Consider the following 24655-nt stretch of genomic DNA (forward strand, 5'->3'; position numbering starts at 1 on the left):
CGCTTGTCGACTGCAGCTAGCGCTCGTGGTAGAGCGTTCGTCGCTGTCGACAGCATCGGGGTTGGGCTGGCCGCTGGAGTTACTGTTATTAATTGCGCGCCACGTTAGCACGTGATTTGGTTCGATTTGATGGGCATGGGGACATGATTCATGAACAAATAGGCAGTTTATGAGTTTAATTATGGGTAAATTACACCAAACTCCAAATTTCAAAATCATACTAAGCCCTAATAATTTTTTTGCTGAAATCCCCCAACATCGTTTGTATTATTAAATAACAGTAAATCCCAGCACAAAATGACTTTTATGTTGTTTTTTTCTTTTTTGGTTTGCATCTGTAGGGATTATCTGCAAAATAGTGGAAACTTATTGAGGATTTTTACGTAATTCCAAAAGTTATTGAAGTTTATTGCGATTTTGAATTTTTTTTGGGGTTTACTGCAAAACGCTGAAATTCATGGGGTAAAAGAGGAAGAATATGTGGATAATTTGACGGAAGAATTTGGAGCGTGCACTATTTGTTGCGAAGGAAAGAATTCTGAGTTTAAAGGGAAGGATTCGAATATCTTGATTTGGAGATGTTTAAAGAGGGAAAATAATTAATTTGGAGATATTTTAATTTCTTTGGAACGCAGATTAAGTGGAAGAATATGAGGACGACTATGGAAGAAACAGGAGCAGTCCCTATTTGTCCAAGTAGAACGAGAATTTCAAAGAAAGTTGCAAAGAAAAGAATTCTGAATTTGGAAGAAGGGTAAATTTTCAAAACCAACCTGTTTGCAAAAAAATTCCCAAAAAAAACCTATTTCAAACTTAATTTCAAAAACCTACCCAGTTGGCTGAAACTTGGTCGGTTTTTGAAAAAAAAGTTCCCAAACTTCACTGGAGTTGAAGTCCTGTGAAGTTTTGTTATATAAAAAACTTCACGGGACTTCAACTCCCGTGAAGTTTCATTATTTTTTTTTTCCAAAAATTGTCCCAGTTTCGGCTAACTAGGTCGGTTTTTGAAATTAAGTTTGAAATGAGTCTTTTTTTAAAAATAAAATTCAAAACATGTCGGTTTTGAAAATTTGTCATTGAAAGGATTCTGAGGGAGAATATAAACATAAAGAAAATAACGTTTTAGAAATTAGATTGAGACATATATAGACAAAAATCAAAGGATCTTTTTTATCGTTGGAAGAGATGGAGGCTTTTGGATTACTTGCTGAGAACCTAAAAGCATATCCTGAAACCTCAATTTTATCTTGTAATTTATAGACTTCTGTGGAGTGAGCCACTCAATTATAGAGAGCAGTCCCTATAAACCCTTACGCCTCGTTTGGTACGTGGGAATGGACAGACTTGGGAATGGAATGGAAGAATGAATGGAATGGATTGCATGTGAGAATGGAATGGTCATTCTCATTCTCTTGTTTGGGTGCGTTCGTAGAATGAAGCTAGAATGGAAATCTCATTCCCATTCCCATGTTTGGTATCACTAGTACACAAGTGAGAATGAAATCTCATTTTCTAATAATGCCCTTACAACAACATAGATTTTTAATAAGATAAAAAATAAACATTAATGATAATAACTAAATAATTTTATATACGCATATGTTATATTAATCTAGGTATGTGTTATACTAATGCTCGTGTTATCCATCAGGTGTATGTTTCGTTTATATTTTTTAAACAATACTCGATATTTCTTAGTCTTAAAAATTAAAGAAAAATAAAAAAAAGATTATCGTATCTTTCATAGGTCAAAAAAAAAAAAAGAATGATATCCACAATCCACAGTTCTAGATATATAAATTAACTTATTTGATAAAGTATCAAAATCACTCAATTCATAATAGCAAAAATCCATAAAACAATACTAACTAAAATAATAAGTTTCGAAATAGCAAAATGATATACTAGCCTAAATTGTCAATCTAAAATTGCCCACTTGCATAGCGCCTCACCCAAACATTCTTTATTATTAATATGGATATAATTAAAAAATACCTAACTAGTTTTTGATTCTCACTTGAATGGGAATGACCATTCCTTATCTTCTCACTTGGAATGCTCATTCCCACAAATAGTGGGAATGATCATTCCTAGGGAATGGTCATTCCAACATCTAAAATATAGATGTGTTTGGTATGAGGGAATGGGAAGTGGGAATTGCATTCCATTCCTCCTCATTCCCGCGTACCAAACGAGGCATTAGGGTTCCTATTACTGGTATTTATAAAAAAAAATCCCTTCTTTCTGTGCTCGTTAGTCGTTCTTTTGTTCCTCTCCTCAACATTCGTAATTGAGGGGATAGATTCCGCCTTTTGAATCCCAACAATTTTGCAGAAAAATTCATATACTTCAGTTGTTATTTGACTAAATTTATTTCAATCCCACTATTTTAGTGGAAAATATTCTCTCTTATAATATAAATTTTTGTTACAATCTTCATAAAACAATTCTCGATTTACGCTACATTATGATTGTTTTGAATTAATTAAACAATGATTTGGTGCATGGACATAAATACGAAGGGTATGATTCATTTTCAAGCGCTTGCATCTCATGGTCTTATTGTTTGTTCAGCAACAGTGGATAGAGAGCAATTTCTTATTGCCTTTAGTGGTTATAACGGGAAAGTACGATAATGATGTAAGTAAATAATTATCCCTCAGTCACAAAATATAGCATGTAACTACTCAAAAGGATTTGCAAATTGTAGCCTTATTGCACAATTAAATTCACGTTCTTTTATTTGCATACGCATATCGATCCTGAGTTTTCCTCTGATGAATAATTCTTCATGTTTCTTTACAGCTATTTGTCTTGAAGCCCAAGACGAGAGACTCAAAAATAACCCATGCCAGGCTTCTGTCACTGCTGCTTATGCTTTGGCGAAGATTATTAATAAGAACGGTGATTTTGTCAATTCAGGTGCATATGTGAAGTTCGTCAGTGCTAACAGTGGAAAGATTATATTAATAGGACATCTAGTATATTTGTTTAATGATTTACTTCTAGGGCTTTTATTTTTTCTCTTATGTCTATCGTAGGAACTTCGATCGGTACAAGGTCACGTGGCAGCTGAGAGCACAAGATGCTCCAAGTTAGAGGTTTTCCGTATTGAAACTGATCGTTTGGTGGAAGATGTGTTTTGTAAAATACGGCTATATTTACAAGTCAGTTCATTGCAGGCACAAAATTGCAGAAATCCGGAAAATGTTGGAGTCATTCACTTCTGTAGAGCAGGAGTTGGAAAACCTAAAATGTCAAAAATTGAAAATAGTAAAAGATAGGAGTGCTCCTCAGATGCAAGATTCAGGGGGCATTTGGCAATGGATGGCTGGAATTACTCAGGATCCTTAGCAGTTAACAGTAAGATCAGTTTGTTGTCTGATTGTATATCCAGCATTTTTATCATGATGAAATGTGGTACAACAGTAAGTTAACCTCAGTACCCATGCTTTTAGTGAACTTGTTTTATTAGGCGGGGACAGGATTCCAACCTGCAGTCTTCAAGTCATGAGCCTGATGAGTCGACCAATTCTTCTACCCTGCTTGCTGCTATAGGTTGGCAGCGTTACTCAGTCTTCGAGACCCTACGAAGAAACCGAAAGTGTGTGCTAGCACACGGGGGGTGGGGAGCCGTAGTTTGCTGTTGGGGATTCGAAACAATCAAATCGAGCCCTTGCCCTTCCGGACCATGTGTTGAGAGTAGGAAAGTAGGAAAATTCACCACAAATAAAGATCAAAACTTATAGAAACAATAAATAAGACGAACACACAGATTTAAAGAGGTTCGGCAACGTGCCTACGTCCTCGGGAGCCACACCACACAATTTTTTTATTAATTGAAGAAGAAATACAAGCTCTCAAACCAGGGTTTTACCTCTCTAAGATTCTCTCTCTTTTTCTGCCGTCAAAAGCTCTCTTTTTCGTGTTCTTCTAAACCCTAAAACGTTTAGGTATATATATAGAATCCCAAAAGATATAGAACCAAAAACAGATTAGGAAACTATCAAACTGCGTCGCGATCGATCATGACGGTCGACCACGTAGGTATTGCGGTCGACCGCACACCAATTGCTGTTGACCGGACCGCACACCAATCGCGGTCGACCGTATCAAAAACCCGAGACCAAAAATCCTACAGGGTTGGCGCGGTCGACCGTCTTCGGATCCAGCTCCTCCTGAGCTCCTACGCACGTTCGCGGTCGACCGCCGCAGACTCGCGGTTGACCGTGGATCTGTCTGGTAGTTTTTCTTCATCGTTTTGATTCCATCTTGGCTTTAAACTTTGGATCTATACTTTAGACTAACAATCTCCCGCTTGGAGACCAAAATGCCATCAATGAGCTCACCCGAACTCTCCCCTTATTCGCATGTATCTTCTCCCCCCGAAGAAATCATTTCTTCAATCAACCATAACCCGGTGACCATGCCGATCCTCGTAGTGTGGCTCCGCCTTCATCTTCTACTCGTGAAGGCCAACTAAAGTTGCATACAACTCCAGTTTCTCAATGGTGACTGCTTTCGTTAACATGTCTACCGGATTTTGACTCCCCAAAATCTTTATTAAATACAACTTTCCGTTTTCAACTAGCGAGCGTATAAAATAGTATTTTACGTCGATGTGCTTCGTTCTGGTATGATATACTGGATTCTTGGCAAGATGTATAGCACTCTGGCTATCACAATAAAGAACTCCTCTTCCTTGCTTCAAATCCAATTCTTCCAAGCACCCGTTCAACCAGATCATCTCCTTGCTTGCTTTAGTCACCGTCACATACTTAGCCTCGATTATAGATAAAGTCATAATCTTCTGCAGACGTGAGACCCAGCTCACTGCTGTCAATGCTAAGGTATAAATATACCCCATGGTACTTCGCCTCGTATCATGATCACCGGCGAAGTCCGTATCCACGTATCCCTGCAGCACCAACTCCTTCCTCCTGAAACATAGTGGTTTATTCATTGTTCCCCTCAAGTACCATAATATCCACTTCACGGCCTCTCAATGCTGCTTCCCTGGATTGCTTGCAAACCTGCTCACAACTCCCACTATATGGGCGATGTCCGGCCTCGTGCAAATCATCGCGTACATGAGACTCCCAATGCCAGAAGAATATGACACTCTGCTCATATACTCTCTATCTACATCTGTCTTAGCGATTGCTCCTCAGATAGCTTGAACTGACTTCCAAGGGGTGTGCTAACAACTTTAGCATTCTGCATGTTGAACCTCTGAAGTATCTTCTCAATGTATTCAGCTTGGCTCAATCTCAACGTCTCTTCAGCTTCATCCCTACTGATTTGCATCCCTAGAATCTGCTTCGCTGTACCCAGATCCTTCATTGCAAATTCCTTTGCTAGCTGCTTCTTCAAACTGTTTATATCTTCTAAACACGGTCCTGCTACCAACATGTCATCAACATATAATAACAAGATAATAAAGCTGGGCTCGAACTTCTTGAAGTAACAACAATGATCCGAATTGCATCTTCTGTAGCCATTGTTTTGCATGAAGTTGTCAAACTTCTTGTACCACTGTCTTGGAGCATGTTTTAAACCATATAAGCTCTTCTTGAGGTTGCACATCATCTTTTCCTTCTTCAATAAAGCCAACAGGCTGCTTCATATAGATTTCTTCATCCAAGTCACCATGAAGAAAGGCAGTCTTCACATCTAACTGCTCAAGAAAGAGGTCTTCTGCAGCTACCAAACTCAACACCACTCTGATGGTTGTGAGCTTCACAACAGGGAAAAATATCTTCGTGTAGTCCACTCCTTCCTGCTGTTAAAATCCCTTCACTACTAATCTGACCTTGAATCTCTTGCTTCCATCACTCTCCTGCTTGACCCAGTAGACCCATTTGTTATGTAAGGCCTTCTTCTATGCAGGTAGCTGGGCTAACTCTCATGTCTCATTAGTGAGTAGAGAATCCATCTCCTCCTACATAGCATGCTCCCACTGCTGAGATTCACTCACTTGTATTGCCTCTTCATAGCACTTCGGCTCACCGCTATCTTTCAACAATAGGTAGTTAAGAGATGAAAGATATATGAGATTTGGTTTGGATACCCTGGATGACCTCCTAAGCTCCACGCCCTGGGTAGTTGCTTCTGCACCTGGAGCCTCCTCCTTTCTATGGTCAGAACAAACATCGTCACCCCTATCTGGAAGTTCCTCTAAATCCATGTACTTGGATCCACCTGTATCCGTAGTGCTGCTCCCACTGCTTTGGTTATCCTTGGTATTTTTCCTATTCTTGTACATCACATCCTCATTGAATATCACGTCCCTGCTTCTGATGATCTTCCTGTTCTTCTCATCCCAAAGACGATACCCGAACTCATCAATGTCGTATCCAATGAATGTGCACTTCTGTGACTTAGCCTCTAGCTTGTCTCTGACGTGGTCACTGATATGAACATAAGCCACGCAACCAAATATCCGCAAGTGTGAGAGATTTATCTTCTTTCCACTCCAAACCTCCTCTGGAATCCTAAAATCCAATGGAACTGATGGTCCGTGATTAATAAGGTAAGCTGCGGTATGTACCGCATCCGCCCAAAATATCTTAGGCAGACCTACATGTAATCCCATGCTCCTGACACGCTCTGTCAAGGTTCTATTTATCCTCTCTGCAATGGCGTTCTGCTGCGACGTCCCTAGAGTAGTCCTCTCTAACCGAATACCGTTCGTAGCACAGAACATCTTGAACTCCTCCAGCTCGTATTCTCTATCATTGTTCGATCTTAGACACTTCACCTTCAGATCTGTCTCGTTCTCCACCATGGCTTTCCACTTCTTGAAGACTCCGAACACCTTTCTCCACCATGGCTTTCCACTTCTTGAAGACTCCGAACACCTCTGACTTGTGCTTCATGAAGTAAACCCACACCTTCCTCGAGACTTGTGCTTCATGAAGTAAACCCACACCTTCCTCGAGTGATCGTCGATGAAAGTGACATAATATCTCAAACCGCCAAAAGAAGACACACTAGTTAGACCCCATATATCTGTATGAATCAACTATAGCTTCTAAGCCTTAGGTGACCTTCCATCCTTTTGAAAACTAACCCTTTTCTGCTTCCCAAAGATGCAGTCTTCACAAGCCCCAACTTCCATGGAATCGATCTCGGTTAGCTTTTCCTGTGAATGTAAGATCTTCATCTTCTTCTCGCTCATGTGCCCTAGCCTGTTGTGCCATAGATCTGTACTCTCTTTGTCAGTTGCAACTGCGAGGGTGTCACTCGCATGTAAGGTGAGGTAGAGAGTTCCTAGTTTGTTGCCTCGAGCAATAATCATCGTACCGTTGGAGATTCTTCACGAATCCCATGTGAATGTCGAAACATAGCCTTCTGCTCCAAGCTGTCCCACCGAAACAAGATTCTTCTTCAGCTTCGGCATGTGTCTCACATTCTTCAAGGTCCACTTAGAGCCCTTCATCTGAATCTGCACTTTACCCTTTCTAATAATATTACAAGGCTCGTTAATCCCCAAATACACTTTTCCAAAGTCCCCTGCTACATAGTTCTGAAAGAGCTTCCTATTAGTAGTAGCGTGGAAAGAGGCTCCTGAGTTGATGACCCAGGAATCTGAGTCGCTATCCATGGCAAGGATCAAAGCATCCTGCATGATATGAGCCTCCTGCTCACCCGCATCTTTCTTTGGACTCTTGCATACTGAAGACATATGACCCTTCTGGCCGCAGTTCCAACACTTCCCTTTGATAGGCCTAATCTTCGAGTTTGGCCTCTTCTTCGACTTCGACCGATTCATGTTTTGGTTCCCTTTCTTCTGACTTCTGACTCTTTGTTCAAAATTTAGGGTTGAACCTGAACCTTCTGATTCGGACGATTTCCTTTTAACCTCCTCGGATAGAATCATGCTAACCACCTCACTCAGCTTCAACTTCTCTTTTCCCACCGAATTGTTGATTGCCGTCACACAACCTGTCCAACTATCCGGCAACTGCGATAGTAACAGTAGGGCCTGCACTTCGTCATCAAACGTGATATCTACGAAGATAAGCTGATCAACAATCATGTTGAACTCGCTAAGATGCATCGTGAAGGATCGTCCTTCTGCCATCTTGAGGTTGAAAAGAGTCTTGACGAGATGCACCTTGTTTGTTGCCGATGGTTGCTCGTACATCTTCGCGAGCGCTTCCATAAGCCTCACCATCGTCTTCTCCTTCAAGATATTGTGGGCTACTGATTTGGCGAGTGACAACCGGATTTGCCCTAGAGCCTTCCTATCTAGTATCTCCTAATCACCATCTGACTCCTCTTTCTTCTGTCCTTTTTCCTTGCCCATTAGTGGGCGATACAAGTCCTTCTGATACAGATAGTCCTATATTTGTGACTTCCAGTAGGCGAAGTCTGAGCCGTCAAACTTCTCGATCTTTGATTTGATTTTCTCTGCCATGGCTTTCACACAAATTGCTGAACAAAGCTCTGATACCAGTTGTTGGAGATTTAAAACAATCAAATCGATCCCTTACCCTTTCGGACATTGTGTTGAAAGTAGGAAAGTAGGAAAATTCACTACAAATAAAGATCCAAACTTGTAGAAACAATAAAGGAGACGAACACACAGATTTAACGAGGTTCGGCAATGTGCCTACATCCTCGGGAGTCGCACCACACAATTCTTTTATTAATTGAAGAAGAAATACAAGCTCTCAAACTAGGGTTTTACCTCTCTGAGATTCTCTCTCTTTTTCTGCCGTCAAAATCTCTCTTTTTCGTGTTCTTCTAAACCCTAAAATGTTTAGGTATATATATATATATAGAATCCCAAAAGATACAGAATCCAAAACAGATTAGGAAATTATCAAACTGCTTCGCGGTCGATCATGATGGTCGACCGTGTAGGTATCGCGGTCGACCGCACACCAATCTGCGGTCAACTTTATCAAAAACCCGAGATAAAAAATCCTACAGGGTTAGCGCGGTCGACCACCGCGGTCGACCGTCTTCGGATCCAGCTCCTCCTGAGCTCATGTGCACGTTCACGGTCGATCGCCGCAGACTCGCGGTCGACCGTGGATCTGTCTGGCAGTTTTTCTTCATCGTTTTGATTCCATCTTGGCTTCAAACTTTGGATCTACACTTTAGACTAACATTTGCTGGGCAATAACTTCACTTAAGAGGTAGCGAGACTGACCGCAATTGCAGGAATTGGTTCGACTCTCTTTCATTTTGTCGGTTGGAAAGTGAAATTCGTTTAGTACGAGATTGCTTCACACCTCGTGGTGCTGATAGTGGAGTTTCATGCACACGACCACTAGGGGATATCCCTAGTGTGATAAGTGAGTCCGAATCCGAATGTGATTTATCTATTGATGATATCGCATGTGCATATGATAAGTTAATGCATGCGTACACCAAGTTGCAAAATCATTTTGTTAATTTGAAAAGCAAGCATATGGAATTAAAATCTAATCAAGAGGAGCTAGTGTCAATATTGGATGTCATTGCAAAAGAAAATACCATGCTTAAAGAAAATAATGACATGTTAATTTTTTGGAAAATAAAAAATTAACCACATCTATAACTAGCTTATCTCATGAAAAAGATAATGCCTTGTTAAAAGTAGAAGCTAGTAAAAATAAATTGGATCCATTGGTAAATGATTATATTTGCTCTACTTCTAATAACAATACTTGTATGCATAATGATGAGTTGAATCATGTTAACGATCACATATCATCTTTAGATTCAACCCTTAAAACATGTATTTTTAATAATATAATAAAAAGCTTATGAACATGTGTGCTAAGTCTCATGCTAAAACATCTAAACATCCTATACATCATGCACACATGTATAGCAAAATTTACAAGTGTTCTATTTGTGATCGTAAGGCCATTTATCTAAATTTTGCTATGATGCATACAAACTCAAAAATATTAATGCTTCTCGTGCATCTCATAAAGCTTCATCATCTTGTACACATGCACATGCACCTATTGTTAATCATAAACATGCTCATGTGTTCAAATGTAATATTTATGGTCACTTTGGTCATTTGGCTAAATAATTTTTTGATTTGAAAAAGAAATCTCTTTTGCCAAATGTTTCTAGTAGACCACATGTGTTTAAATGTGATGTTTGTGGTAGATTTGGCCATTTGTCAAAGTTTTGCTTTAACTTGAGAAATTATTCAAACTTGCCAAAATTTTCAAATAAACCACCTTTATTTAATGATGTTTCTCATTTGCAAAATATTTCTAAAGGAACATCCTTGTTTGCAAATGATTCTCGTGCACATCCACATGGTCTACATACTCAAATGCATCCTCTTCATTGCACTTATTGCAATCAAATGGGTCATTTACAAAATTATTGTTATGACCGGTTAAGTGCACTAAATGCGCCCAAATGGGTTCATAACCCTAGGGTTTTGAGTTTAAATAATAGGGATAATGTCCTAAAATTTTTAGCACCAATAGTATTTGGGTGTCAAAACCATTTGGATTTTTTAAACCAAGATTTTTAATGTTTTTATTTTTTATTTCTTGGTTTTGAAAATTGGCTTTTATGACTTAAATTTTGATTTATGATTTCATTTGAGTGATTTATTTTAATTTGATTTTTTTTCATGATTCTCATGTTTCCTATTCATTTGTTTTCATAAATCTATTTTCATATGGTTTTTATGTTTTTGATTTGAGACACACTCTTCATGTACTCATTATTTTGTTGTATGTGAGTGATACTTAGAATGTTTTCTATATCTATGCTTGCTCACATATGTTTGCCTTGGTCCTTATTGCATATATTCATTAATGCATTTTGATAGGGGGAGCCATCCCTATTTCTTTTATTGTTTTTATACTCACCGTACTTATAGGTAGGAAGAACTTTCGCTCTCTTCATTATTTTGTTTTCCCTATTTTTGATGTTGCCAAAGGGAAAGAAACAAGTGGATTTGTGAGTATATTTATGAGTATTATGCTTTATTGTATATTTTATGTACTCTTTATATAAATTGTTTGTCATCATCAAAAAGGAAAAAATTGTTGGCCTTTTTGTTTTGATGATGTTTCAACAAACAATTTATAACTAATATTATTTGTCTAATGTTTATGTTTTCTTATTTATTCTAGGTAAATAATGTGTTGGAGGTTGGATGGAATCGAGCTTCACGATCATATCCAATAGAGGATGGAAGGAATAGGAGTGAAGCAAATGCTTTCAAGTCAAGATCCAAGATCAAGCTTCATCCAAGTTTACAAAGTTGAGTTTATTGAAGATCATTGCTTAATATATTAGTTTAGGTTTATATTATGTGTGTTGATACTCTAAGCTCAATATCATATACACACACATTTTATTGGTTTCTATGTATATATATAGTTATATATATACACATTTTGGTTTTTGGTTTTATCCACAAATAAAGTTTTTACAAATAAATTCTAAAAATTGTTTATACATGTTTGTTTTCTATGTGGATAAGTTGTTTTAGTTTAGCTTCATAGATATGAAACAATAGTTATATTTATATACATATTCTCTTGTTTCATATTCTATTATATTTGGAAATATATTGTGTTTTTAGTTTATAGACTTAAGAACAATAGTTTATACCTTTTATCAAGTCTATAAAGCCCTACAAGAGTTTTTAAAACTTTGGTTTATGTCAAAACATCAAATTTCAAATACATCACATTTTCATGTTTTGGATATTTTTGCAAAATGAAGATATTTCTCATTTGAGAGATGCAATTTAAAAAATTCTTTTTGTAGAATGTTCATTATCATGTTTACAAGCATTCCCCAAAGTTTTATATTTTTCTAAATTTATTTGCTATATTTAAAGGTACTTCAAAATTAAATTTTTTGTTTTAATCAGGTTGATATTGTGTTATCAATCGACTGATGAAAGTGTTCAGTTGACTGATGAAAATGCTTGGAATCATTATTTGTTTCTGTTTCTTATTCACTCAACTGATCAGTCGACTGACGATGTTATTGTTCGACTGATGAGTTCATCAGTCGACTGATGAGATGTTTGCTGACCTGTAACGGTCAGCTTATCAGTCGACTGATGAACAGTATCAGTCGACTAACGGCCTCATATCAACTAGTTTTTTAGTTTGTTGAGTTTTTGTTATTTTTTCTTTTTTACTTGGGTTTTCTTGGTTTTTGGGGCTTGTTTTATGATCCTATATATACCCCATACCCTCTAACTTCTGAGGGTAATAAAAGAGAGTTTATCAAGTTTTACAAGGGTTTAAAAGTTTGTTTATTAAGTTTTGTTTCAAGTTTGTGAAGAAATTTTCACAAGAGGAAGAGGTGATTATCCATTCTTGTTTGGGCTTCAATCTACATCCTTCCACTCTTGTTTTAGAGAAGTTTTCTTAAACTCATTATCTAGCTTGTTTGTGCTTAATTTGTCATATTTATTTTTGTTAGATTAAATTTAGTTTATATTTGATTTTACTCTTTGGTTACACACACAACCTATTGAGCTTTTAGTATTTCATACATAGTATATTTGGGGTTGTGATATTGTGTGACTTAGAGTGTGAGCTTTCATTGTGTTCTCATCCATAATAGAGAATAAACATTTATTGCATTAAGCCTAATTATGAGATACACTTTGTAATACACTTGTACACCGAGAGGAGTGTGTGGTGAGAGATGGGGTCGTCCCAAGAGGAGTGACGTCGATAGTAAAGCTTAGAGAAAGGTTGTAAATCCAAGCACTTAAGGGTGACACGGACTAGAGACCAACACTTAGAGGGTGTGGAGTGTGATTACAAGAGTGTTGATTGTAAAGTTTTCGATGAGCTAGAAAACTGAGTGTGAGGTGTAAACGTTTTCGGGTGAGCGTTGAAAACCCGGTTGTGTAGTGGTTTCTCCTCGAGAGTGAGGAGTGGAGACGTAGGACGGAAGGTCCAAACTCTATGATCATTTCTTATGTGTTTGAGTTTAGCTTGTGCACTTATATTTTGTTTATCTCTATCGCTATTCTCTCATTATCTAATTTATCCACCATATTATCTGTTTTTGTTTATAGTTTACTTACCCTTATTTGCATATCCTTGCATTTATATCTTGTTCCATATATAATTTACTAGGATATTTGTTAATTGGTTTTAATTGTATTAATATCAGATTAGATTAGCATAAACCATATTCACACATTAGGGTCTAACAAAGTCGACTTATGTTTTCTTCTAAGTCGACTTATAGAGGTATTTTTTCACCTGTAACGGCTAGTTACAAGTCGACTTGTCACTATTACAAGTCGACTTATAACGGCTAGTTTCTGGCAGCTGAATTTTTGGGATTTTTTATTCTGTTTAGGATTTGAGCTAGGGTTTTGGGCTTCTATAAATACTTAACCCCTCTCTTCATTTTAGTTTTGAATCAAGCAAGAGAAAATTCCCAAGCTTTGCATTCTACGTGTTTTGAGCTCTAATTTTCAATTTCTCATCCTCAAGATCTTGTTCTCCTCACTTCCACACTCCACAATGCTTGAGCTTCATTTGTTCCTTATTTAATCCTTCTCATAGGGATTGTTGTGAGAGCCATTCTTGTTCTATTATAATTGTGTGGTGGCGTTGATCTTGAGAAGATCAAGTGTGTGGGTTGTAAGATCTCAAGAGGAGATCGTTGTGAAGAAGTTCCGGCTTCCAAACTGGGTTGTGATAGTGAAGTTCTCCTCGAGAGTAGGGAGCGGGAACGTAGGTCATAATTGGCTAACTATTTCCTAACTCAACTTCTTTATATTATTTTAGTATTTTATTTTGTGGTGTATTGCATTGTCTTTAGTTTAATTACACATTTATTGCCTCATAACCCTATTCACCCCACCTCTAAGGTTCAACAATTGGTATCAGAGCAATGTCTCTATACTTTTTTTTATCTTTAACCACCTTAGAGGAAAGATCCAATGAGGCTTCTTTGAATGTGCATATGCTGGAGGGACAATCCATCACTAGACCCTACTTTTTATCGGTAGCAATTTTGCCTTTTGGAAGGCTAGAATGAGGATTTATCTATGATGCATTGACCTTGATATCTTAGACATTATAGAGAAGAAATATATTGAGAAGCCTAGTAGTAGTAGTATGACCGATGGTGAGAGGCTAAAGCAAACCTTAATATAAAGCCATGAATGCATTAATTTGTGGACTTACCCCCAATGAATGCAATAGGGTTTCTACATGTGCAATCACACAAAAAATTTAGGAAAAATTATGTATCACTCATGAAGGAACCCCCCAAGTTAAAGAGTCCAAAATTAGTGGCCTCATGTATGATTATGAATTGTTTAAAATGCTTCCCGATGAATCTATTGATGCTATGTTTTCTCGGTTTACTAACATCATAAATGAATTGCATAGCCTTGATAAGGTGTTGATGAACCAAGAGATGAACTATAAAATTCTTCGTTCTTTGATGCCGGCGTGGGAGCCCAAAGCCACGACCATCGAAAAAGCTCATGATCTTACAATACTTTCTCTTGATGCTCTCATTGGCAAGCTCAAGGTCCATGAGAATAAGATCAAAGAGAAGGAGGAAGTGCCCCCAAAGGTAACCGATGAGCCATCTCAAAGACTATTGTGCTCAAAGGAGAAATTGATGACTCATCCTCATCGGATAGTGAAGTTGATGTCTTTAGAGAAGTGGCACACCTTTCTGGAAGAATATCAAGATTAATTAAAATAAATACAAATTTTAAAAATCGATCTAACAACAAGTTTCCCTCTCGTGTAGGTAAATGTTTCGAATGTAATGAACCGGGACACATTGCAAAGAATTGTCCCAAAGTAAAGGAAAAATACTTGAAGTACAAGAAGAAGAAGACTATGTACGTTAGATGGGATGAATCCGAACCAAGTGATTCGGATAGCGATGACGAGGGCGCCAAGATTGCTCTTCATGATCCAAACATTTGCTTCATGGCTCATGAAGATGAGGTACAATCCAAAACTAAAAGTGAATCTCTTTATATGCATGTGAACTAGAAGCTGTTTTAGAAGAATTAAATATTGAATTTAAAAGATTAGTAAAAGAATATTCTTCATTCAAAAAATTACATGTTTCTTGTAACTCTAAGTTTGAGCAACTATAATCCTCTTTTGCTATAAAAGATGAAATGATAGGAGATCTAGACTTTGCAAACAAACAACTAAGATTTAAAATTGAGAGGCTAGAAATTAAAAAAGATAGAATCAAATCTAATCATGCTTACTCTAGTCATCATCATGTTGATAGAAGATGGTATCATAAATTTTATGCTCCTACATATAAGAAAACGTTTTTGTGCACATATTGAATGAAATATGGTCATATCTAACTCATTGTAGGATTAAAAATAACATTAATTCTTATGAGTTAATATGGGTAGCTAAGGGTACCAAAAATACTAACATTCAAGGACCCAAAGTTTGGGTACCTAAAGATTCTACAACTTATTCCTAAGGGTACCAAAAATACTAACATTCAAGGACCCAAAGTTTGGGTACCTAAAGATTCTACAACTTATTCATATGTAGGGAACGTCTCGCACCATTCAAGGACCCAAAGTTTGGGTACCTAAAGATTCTACAACTTATTCATATGTAGGGAACGTCTCGCACAAGACGTAAGGAGTTGTGGTACTTTAATAGTGGTTGTTCACATTACATGATGGGCAACAAGGAATTATTTGTAACCCTATCAAGGATTAAAGGCGGCAATGTCTCCTTTGGTGACGGTGAGAAAGGTAAAATTATAGGTATTGGTAATATTGGTAAGATACCTTCTTCCATAATTGAGGATGTTTATTTTGTTAAAGGATTAAATCATAATCTTTTTAGTATTAGTCAATTAAGTGACAAAAGCTTTGACATTATGTTTAAACCGGATAAATATATTGTTAGTATGAATAATAAAATCATTGATATCGCTTTTAGAAGATCTAATGTTTACATTTTTAAGATGAATGAGCTAATAGATCAAGATGTGAAGTGCCTTGTCGTGGTGGATGAAGATCATTGGATTTAGCACAAGAGGCTTAGACATGCTAACATGGAGTTAATATCTAAGCTATCCAAGAAAATCTAGTAAAACGGCTACCAAATCTAACATTTGATAAGGATTCCATTTGTAAAGATTGTGCTAAAGGTAAACAAACCAAGAACACCTTCAAATCCATAAATGAGGTATCTACTTTTAAACCTTTGTAATTATTTCATCTTGATCTCTTTGCTCCTATGCGTGTTGCCTCTCTAGGAGGTAAACATTATATATTTATTATCATTGATGATTTTTCACGTTTTACATGGGTAACCTTTCTTGTAAATAAAGATGAATGTTTTGAAGAATTTTCTATTTTTGTAAAAAGAATTGAAAATAAAACAGATTTAAAAATTGTTAAAATTAGAAGAGATCATGGTAGTGAATTTTAAAATAAAATTTTTGATGAATTTTTTGCTCATCATAGTATTTCTCATTTATTTTCTGCTTCTAGAACACCACAATAAAATGGTATTGTTGAACAAAAAAATCGCACCATACAAGAGATGACACGTATAATGATAAATGCTTTTGATTTGTCTAAGTATTTTTTGGAGGAAGTTGTGAATACGGCTTGCCGTGTTTTAAATCGTGTCTTGATTAGACCTAAATTTAAGAAAACTCTTTATGAACTATTTTTTTGGCAAAACCCTATATATTGGATATTTTCATATTTTTGGTTGTAAATGTTTTATCTTAAACACTAAAGACCACCATGATATGTTTGACTCAAAAATTGACGTTGGTATATTTTTAGAATATGCATCTAGAAGTAAGGCTTATAGGGTCTTCAACAAACAAACACTTGTTGTTGAAGAGTCTATAAACATTATTTTTGATGAGACTAATATTGGTTTGCAAGATAGCTTACCAAGGGATGATGATGATATTGAGGGAGGATTGGAGCTTTTGTAAATAAATGACAAACCCTTAATGGATGCACAAAAGGATAGGGAAAGTAACAACATACAAAATCAAGAAGAACTCCCTAAGACTTGGAAGTTTGCACCGGATCATCCAAAGGAATAAATAATAGGGAGTCCATCACCGGATCATCCAAAAGTCTTGAGTGAGTGTGGTAATGTAGCCTTCTTATCCTAAATATAACCTAAAAGAATTAATGATGCTTTAAAAGATGAGTTTTGGGTTTTAGCAAAGCATGGTGAACTAAACAATTTTTAAAGAAATAATATTTGGAAATTAGTTCCTAGACCTAATAATATTCATGTTATTAGAACTAAATGGGTTTTTAGAAATAAACTTGATGAACATGACATAGTGACTAGAAATAAAGCTCGTTTAGTTGTCTAAAGATACAATCAAGAGGAGGGCATAGACCATGATGAAACTTTTACACCGGTTACAAGATTAGAATCTATTGAGATGTTTTTAGCCTTTGCTAGTTTTAAAAATTTTAAATTATTTTAAATGGATGTTAAAAGTGCTTTTTAAATGGTTTTATAGAGGAGGAATTATATGTTGAGCAACCCCCCAGTTTTATGAATCATTCATTTTCTAATCATGTTTACCGGGTTCAAAAAGCTTTATATAAGTTGAAACAAGCTCCTAGAGATTGGTATGCTCGCGTCACTAGTTTTGTTCTTGAAAATGGCTTTTCTAAAGGAAAAATTGATAATACACTTTTTGTTAGAAAACAAAAGAATGATATTCTTTTAGTTCAAATTTATGTTGATGATATCATTTTTGGTGCCAGTAATAAATCTTTGTGTAAGGATTTTTCAAAAGTTATGCAAGACTAATTTGAGATGAGCATGATGGGAGTGCTCACATTCTTTCTCGGTCTCCAAGTCAAGTAAACTAAGGATGGGATATTTGTTTCACAAAGCAAATATGCTAGAGAATTAGTAAAGAAATTCGGATTAGAGAACTCCAAGCATGCACCAACCCCCATGAGCACAAGTATCAAGCTTGATGCGGATGATAGTGGTGATGAGGTAGACCAAAAGCTTTACCGAGGTATGATAAGTAGTCTTCTTTACCTTACCGTTATTAGACCAGATATCATGTTTAGTGTATGTGCATGTGCACGTTTTCAAGCTTCTCCTAAAAGTTTCGTTTGATTACGGTTAAAAGAATTATTAAATATGTTAATAGAACAATAGATCTTGGTTTATTTTATCCAAAATGCACTTCTTTTGATCTTTATGGTTTTTATGATGCCGACTTTGTTGGTTGTAAGGTAGATCACAAGAGTACGAGTGATACATGTCAAATTTTGGGTAACTCTCATGTCTCTTGGGCATCCAAGAAACAAAATTGTATTATCTTGTCTACTATAGAAGCGGAATACATTGCCGTCGGCTTGTGTTGTGCACAACTTTTATAGATGAGACAAAATTTGGTTGATTATGATTTGCATTTTCAAGAAACAAAATCTTTTTGTGATAATACTAGTGCTATCAATATTTCAAAAAAAAATTATTTTGCATTCTAGAATCAAGCATATAGATGTACGCCATCATTTCTTACGTGACCATGTAGAGAGGAAAGATGTATCCCTTATCTATATTGATACTAAATCTTAATTAGCGGACATCTTTACCAAGCCTCTTAGTGAAGAAGATTTTTGTTGCATAAAACATAGTTTGGGCATGTGAATTCTTTGATTTTGTTTGTTTGTTTTTTTTGTTTGTTCGGACTATCATTTTCATATTTTACTATTTTTCTTTACGCACTCATTGTCATAACATGTCTAAACACACAAAATTACCAAGAGGAGTGGTTGGGAGAGACCAGGGTCAATTCCAAAAGGAGTTGGTTGGTAGTAATGCCTAGGAAGAGATTGTAAATCCAAACACTTGAGGAATGTGACACGGGTAGGCCAACACTTGAGGTGTATTTCATGGGTTTTTGCATGTATCTTATGTTATATACCCCATTTTTGATGGTGACAAATGGAGAGAGAAATCTCCTCATTTGTGCACATAGTTACGGGGAGAGAGCCTTATAGACAGGAAGAGCAACTATCTATAAGCTATATATTCAATTTTATTTTGCTCTTGAATAATGGTTGGTTGTCATCATCAAAAGGGGAAGATTGTTAGCCTTTATGTTTTGATAATAATTTACAACCATTATTATTAGTACTAATTGCTTATTGAGTGATATTATAGATTACAAGAATATCAAGCTTATTAGTACTTATATTAGAGGATTAGATGGAACAACAAGCTACAACGAAGATATCCAAGAAGGTGGAGGCTGAGTGATGAAGCAAAACTATCAAGAGCACAACACTCCCAAGAAGCTTCATCAAAGATATGAGAAAATATCAAGACCAATGAATTGTATTCATATACGTGAGATATTTGTATTATTATTTCTCTCTAGTGCTTAATGTAGACAAGTCATTAAGTTGGTAAAATTTAAAGCTCATTGAATTCACACGCACACACTGTCACACAAATAATTGTTTTTGAACTATTTTGGAAAATTAGTAGTTTTTATTTTTGGAAAATGATTTTTCAAAAATTCTTTTTCTAACATATTAAAAATCATGTTTATAAACTTTTTTCAAAGTTTATATTTTTTGGAATTTGTTTACTATTTTCTAAGAGCCTAAAAAGATCAAATTTCAAACATGCACAGTCCCTGTGCATGTTCATAAGTCGACTTATCAGGTCAGATAAGTCGACTTATGAACTGCTCTGGAATGTGTGATTTTTCTCGGCAAAGTCGACTTATACAACCTGTCAAGTCGACTTATAGTAAGTCGATTTATGCTTTCTTCTAAGTCGACTTATAAAGCTCTTTTTTCACCTATAACGGATAGTTACAAGTCGACTTATCACTGTTACAAGTCCACTTATAATGACTAGTTTTTAGCAGCTGGATTTTTAGGATTTTTTATTCTGTTTGGGATTTCAGCTGGGGTTTTGGGCTTCTATAAATACTTAACCCCTCTCTTCATTTCAGTTTTGAATCAAGCAAGAGAAAATTCCCAAGCTTTGCATTCTAAGTGTTTTGAGCTCTAATTTTCAATTTCTCATTCTCAAGCTCTTGTTCTCCTCACTTCCACACTCCACAATCCTTAAGCTTCATTTGTTCCTTACTTAATCTTTATCATAAGGATTGTTGTTAGAGCCATTCTTGTTCTATTATAATTGTGTGGTGAGGTTGATCTTGAGACGATCAAGTGTGTGGGTTGTGAGATCTCAAGAGGAGATCGTTGTGAAGAAGTTTCGGTTTCCAAACCGGGTTGTGATAGTGAAGTTCTCCTCGAGAGTGGGGAGCGGGGACATAGATCGGAGGACCAAACCTCATGAACATATCGAATGTCACAATTGGCTAACTATTTCCTAACTCATGTCCTTTATATTGTTTTAGTATTTTTTGTGGTGTATTAGATTGTATTTAGTTTAATTACAATTTATTTCCACATACCCCTATTCACCCCCCTCTAGGATCCAACATATACTTCATCAATAAAGAGCTACAGTTTGACATAAAAAGCCAAATAATAAATAAAATACAGTCGTCACACATTAGGTTTAAGTTTTGAACATGTTAGCAAGCAAGTATTTTTATTGATAAAACCACCAATATCAAACATATGTACATGATAGTTGGTGCATACCTTGGTGTGAAAAGCTCTAAAAATGGCAAAAGCATCAACCCTTCATTCAAGAAATTGAAATTAAATAGAACTCTAACTAAATCACCATATATCAATGTCTCACAAAGATATACTATATGTACAATCAGAATACAACTCTATTGACCCTCTCAAATGTTCTACCTACATATAATCCTCGATCATCGCATTCTATAAAACAAACCTTCTCTTAGACATTTCATCAAACACCTCCATTGCCTCCTCAAACACCCACAACACTGCTAATCATTGTGGTCCAAATAACTATATCCCTCTTGTCATTCCATCAAACTTCTTTCGTGCATCAATCTTGTCACCAAAACTTAGATACATATAAGCAAAATTGTTATGCACAAATGATAATAAGATTTTCTTAACTGAATGCAAAAATCAATCGCCAAGAACCACCACCTAGCCACAAGATGGACCAAGAAGTAACCAGAAACCAGTGGATCAAATAGGGATCAAGAAGAGGGGTGAATGGAGGACGAATTTTCAAAGACAAAGTAGCGAGTCGGTAGTGACCATCGCAGTAGCGGTCCCGGCAGAGAGTGAACATGGACTCGTTTAGTTGAATGACGGAGTAAGGAGACTGCTTACAAGTGGCCATGGAGCTGATTGTTTTGAGATTAGAGAAGGGTATTTTTGGGAAACTATATTTTTTAAGGGGATATTGTATACATAAACATTAAAACACGGTACTTGGGTTTAAAAATAAGTGGATGGAGATCCTTGGGTGTATGAGTGATTTTAAAAGTAGATGGGCTTAAAAATAAGTCAAAGTAAAACTTTGGATTAAAAAGCAAAATCCCCATATCTTTTTTATTGCAAGCAACGTCTTCCAAAACGCAAGATATATTGCTTTTAAAAGTTTTTCATGAATCCTTATCAATGAACCTCAGTACAACATCAAAGTGTATTTCCCACTCATCATGATGGATTAATACTCTGAAGTTGAGGCCGAAATACTTTCAACAATGATACCAAAAGTATCACTCCAAAACAAATATTACCTAGCAATCTCAAATCGAGCACCACTTTTCCAAAAAAAAAAAAGCCCAAGCACCACTGCACCATTCATGTTCATCAGTCAGACATTGCAGCCATCTCTTTATTTCTAGCCTCTACGATTATCACAAAATATAAATACAGCCCCAGAGCACTTAAGTCCAGTTGAGAGAATAACCAGTCTTTAAACTCTAAATAGGTGTAAATATTTCCCATGGTGCATATTATATGACAGTTTATCAACAAATCTATATATCAAGACCTTTCACTTTAATTCTTTACTTCACACCAGGACCAAAAAGAACTTCTGAATCCAACAATGGAAATTATCTAAGTAACAAAGAATTGTCATGATTGGCTCCTTCAGAGCTATGGAGATTTGAGGGTAATAGCAAGCATCACAGCGAAGCAAAATCTGGATGGAATGTGTTGACATTTGTAATATATGTAGGGCGTTATGTGTAAGTTGTATAGGGCCTATATAAGCCCAAGAGATCTCATAATAGGATGAGGGTTTTCATTATCTTCTTGGTATCAGAGCCGGCTGCCCCCCCTCTCCTCATCTTCCTTCTCCTACGCCGCAACCCCCTCTCCCCCACTTCGCTGGCCGCCCCCTCTTCCCTCCCTTTCCCTCGCGAGACTTACCCACAGACCCCCCACTTCGCCGACCCACAGAACCCCTCCCTGACCAACGAAACCCCCCTGACCCCGATTCCGCCTGACATTGTAATATATGTAGGGTCGCGTTATGTGTAAGTGATATAGGCCTATATAAGGCCAGAGATCTCATAATAGCGAGGAGGTTTTCATTATCTTCTGGTATCAAGAGCCGGCTGCTCCCCCTCCCTCATCTCCCTCCTAGCCGCCGTCACCCCCTCTCCCCCACTTCGTGTCCGCCCCTTTCCCTACCCGTCTCGGAGACGAACCCCACAGACCCCCCACTTCGCCGACACCCCACAGAACCCTCCCTGACCAGCGAACCCCCCCTGACCCCGCATTCCCCGACCCCGATTCCCCCCTGACCCCCGATCCCCCCTGACCCCGATTCCCCCCCTGACCCCGATTCCCCCCTGACTCCGACCCCCCTGACTCCGAATCCCCCTGAACCCCGATCTCACCCTGGACCCCCGCATTCCTGCCCTTGACTCCCACCCTCTGACCGCGAACCCCTCTCCTGTTTCCCATTCCACCTGCTAGACACCAGACCCACCCCTCTGTTTTCCGATCCAACCCCCCCCCCCACAACCCCTCAGACCTGAATCCGAACCACCCCAACCTTTTCCGCCGGCTTGCTGCGCTATGTCTGACGACTAGAGTTGCTCAAGGTCCTGACTCACGTCCTCGTAACTTGATGATAGAAGAAGAGTTTAATCTCACATCGATGAGATTATATAACTGGTTGGTCTTGTTTCCTCTAGAGAAACGAGAATTTGTTTGAGACTCCTACTCTTGTTGTGCTGCAGAGGTGCTGCCGAAATTTCACTGCGCAAACAAGGGTTTGAGGGAAAAACAGTGTTGGATCTGGAAGCTTGCACGATGGAGAGATCATCAAGAAGTGTGAACCTGCCGGAGGTTCCAACTTTGTCTAAAGTTATGAAGTTGTCGCCGCTGATTGAAGCGCGACAAGACCAATCGAAGAAGTTGGAGCTTTCCGACCATCGATTGAATCTGATGGCACCAGTACTTACCTGCATAGGTCGACGACGGGTGCAGAATACACCCTTGCAGGAGAGGAACCTAGAGCGGTTACTGGACTGTGAGAAAAGACAACCGGTATGGGACTCGGGAGGACGAGATGAGTGGAAGTCCACTCATATGTTGGTGTACATCTGGCTTCTCAACTCGTTGGTCCCAACGATCGCCGCCACGGTAGATGGCATTGAGAAGGTGAAGGACGTCTGGGAGAAGTTGAGGAGGACATATGATGGAGTGGGGAATAACCTGAGGGTGTTCCAGATTAAAGGAGAGATTGACGCCACAATCCAGGGAGAGAGGACTGTATAAGAATATGCTACAGAGCTGGAGCGTCTGTGGCTGGATTATGATCATTTTTCCCCCCGGGCGAGCTGCAAGGACCCAGGATGTAAAGAGCGGGAGGCCTTTCTACAGGAGAGGACTATGGTGTTTCTTAAGGGATTGACATCAGAGTTCGCTCAGCGAATTGCATTACTGCTAGCTCAGCCGAAAATTCCCTCGCTTGAGGAGGCTGTCTCGGCTATGATCCAGGAGGAGACTCACATTAAGCTGCAGGCAGGGACAGGTGGACTTCCTGTGGTGAAGTCAGCTTTAGCAGTATCTAACAATAATGGATCCAGGGGAGAGACTCGGCAGTGCTACAACTGCGGTGAAGTGGGTCATCTAAGACATGCTTGCACCAAACCACCCAAGGAAGGAGATTCGGGTGGACGTGGACAGTTCGGAGGGTGTGGTCGTGGCCGTGGGGGTCGACGAGGTGGAAGGGGAGCAGGCAACCGGGCGAATCTGATGATAGCAGAAGGAGGAGAAGAAGCTGAGGTGATCTTTACTGAGGAAGATCAGGCGCTCCTGGCGATACTCAGGAGGAAGCAGCAAGTAGCAGGGGATGGAGACTTGAGGAGTGGGACTGAGGAGGCATCCACTTCGTTCTTCGCCAGAGGCAACACTGCTACCTATGCTCATCCGACCAAAGGTACTGATGACATACATGCTCTTGCTTCCATATCTTCCGACAAATCATCAGAATGGATAGTCGACTCCGGTGCGTCTCGACATGTGACAGGTAATGCTAGTGAGTTCTCATCATATACTCACCTAGCATCACCTGATAGTATTCAAACAGCTGATGGTACATTTTAGCCAGTAGTTGGTAAGGGTACAGTCGATTGTACAGGTTCTGTAACTCTGTCTAATGTTTTGCATGCTCCTTCCTTTCCAGTCAACCTTTTATCCATTAGTGCTATCATTATTCAACTAAAATACATTGTTTCTTTTGATATTCCCAAGGTGATCTTCCAGGAGAAGGGGACAGGGCGGAGA

General features: G+C 38.0%; 1 protein-coding gene across 1 annotated transcript in view; it reads right to left on the bottom strand.

Annotated features, from left to right (window-relative positions):
• LOC109834813 (60S acidic ribosomal protein P0-1-like) overlaps positions 1–24655 on the bottom strand; it is a 103342-nt gene that overhangs the window by 32334 nt on the left and 46353 nt on the right. Inside the window, 1 exon segment of the mRNA XM_020402832.1 lies at positions 1425–1439. Coding sequence (XP_020258421.1) covers positions 1425–1439 — 15 coding nt within the window.

This window comes from Asparagus officinalis, chromosome 1 (genome assembly GCF_001876935.1).
Source record: "Asparagus officinalis chromosome 1, Aspof.V1, whole genome shotgun sequence".
Lineage (NCBI taxonomy): Eukaryota > Viridiplantae > Streptophyta > Magnoliopsida > Asparagales > Asparagaceae > Asparagus > Asparagus officinalis.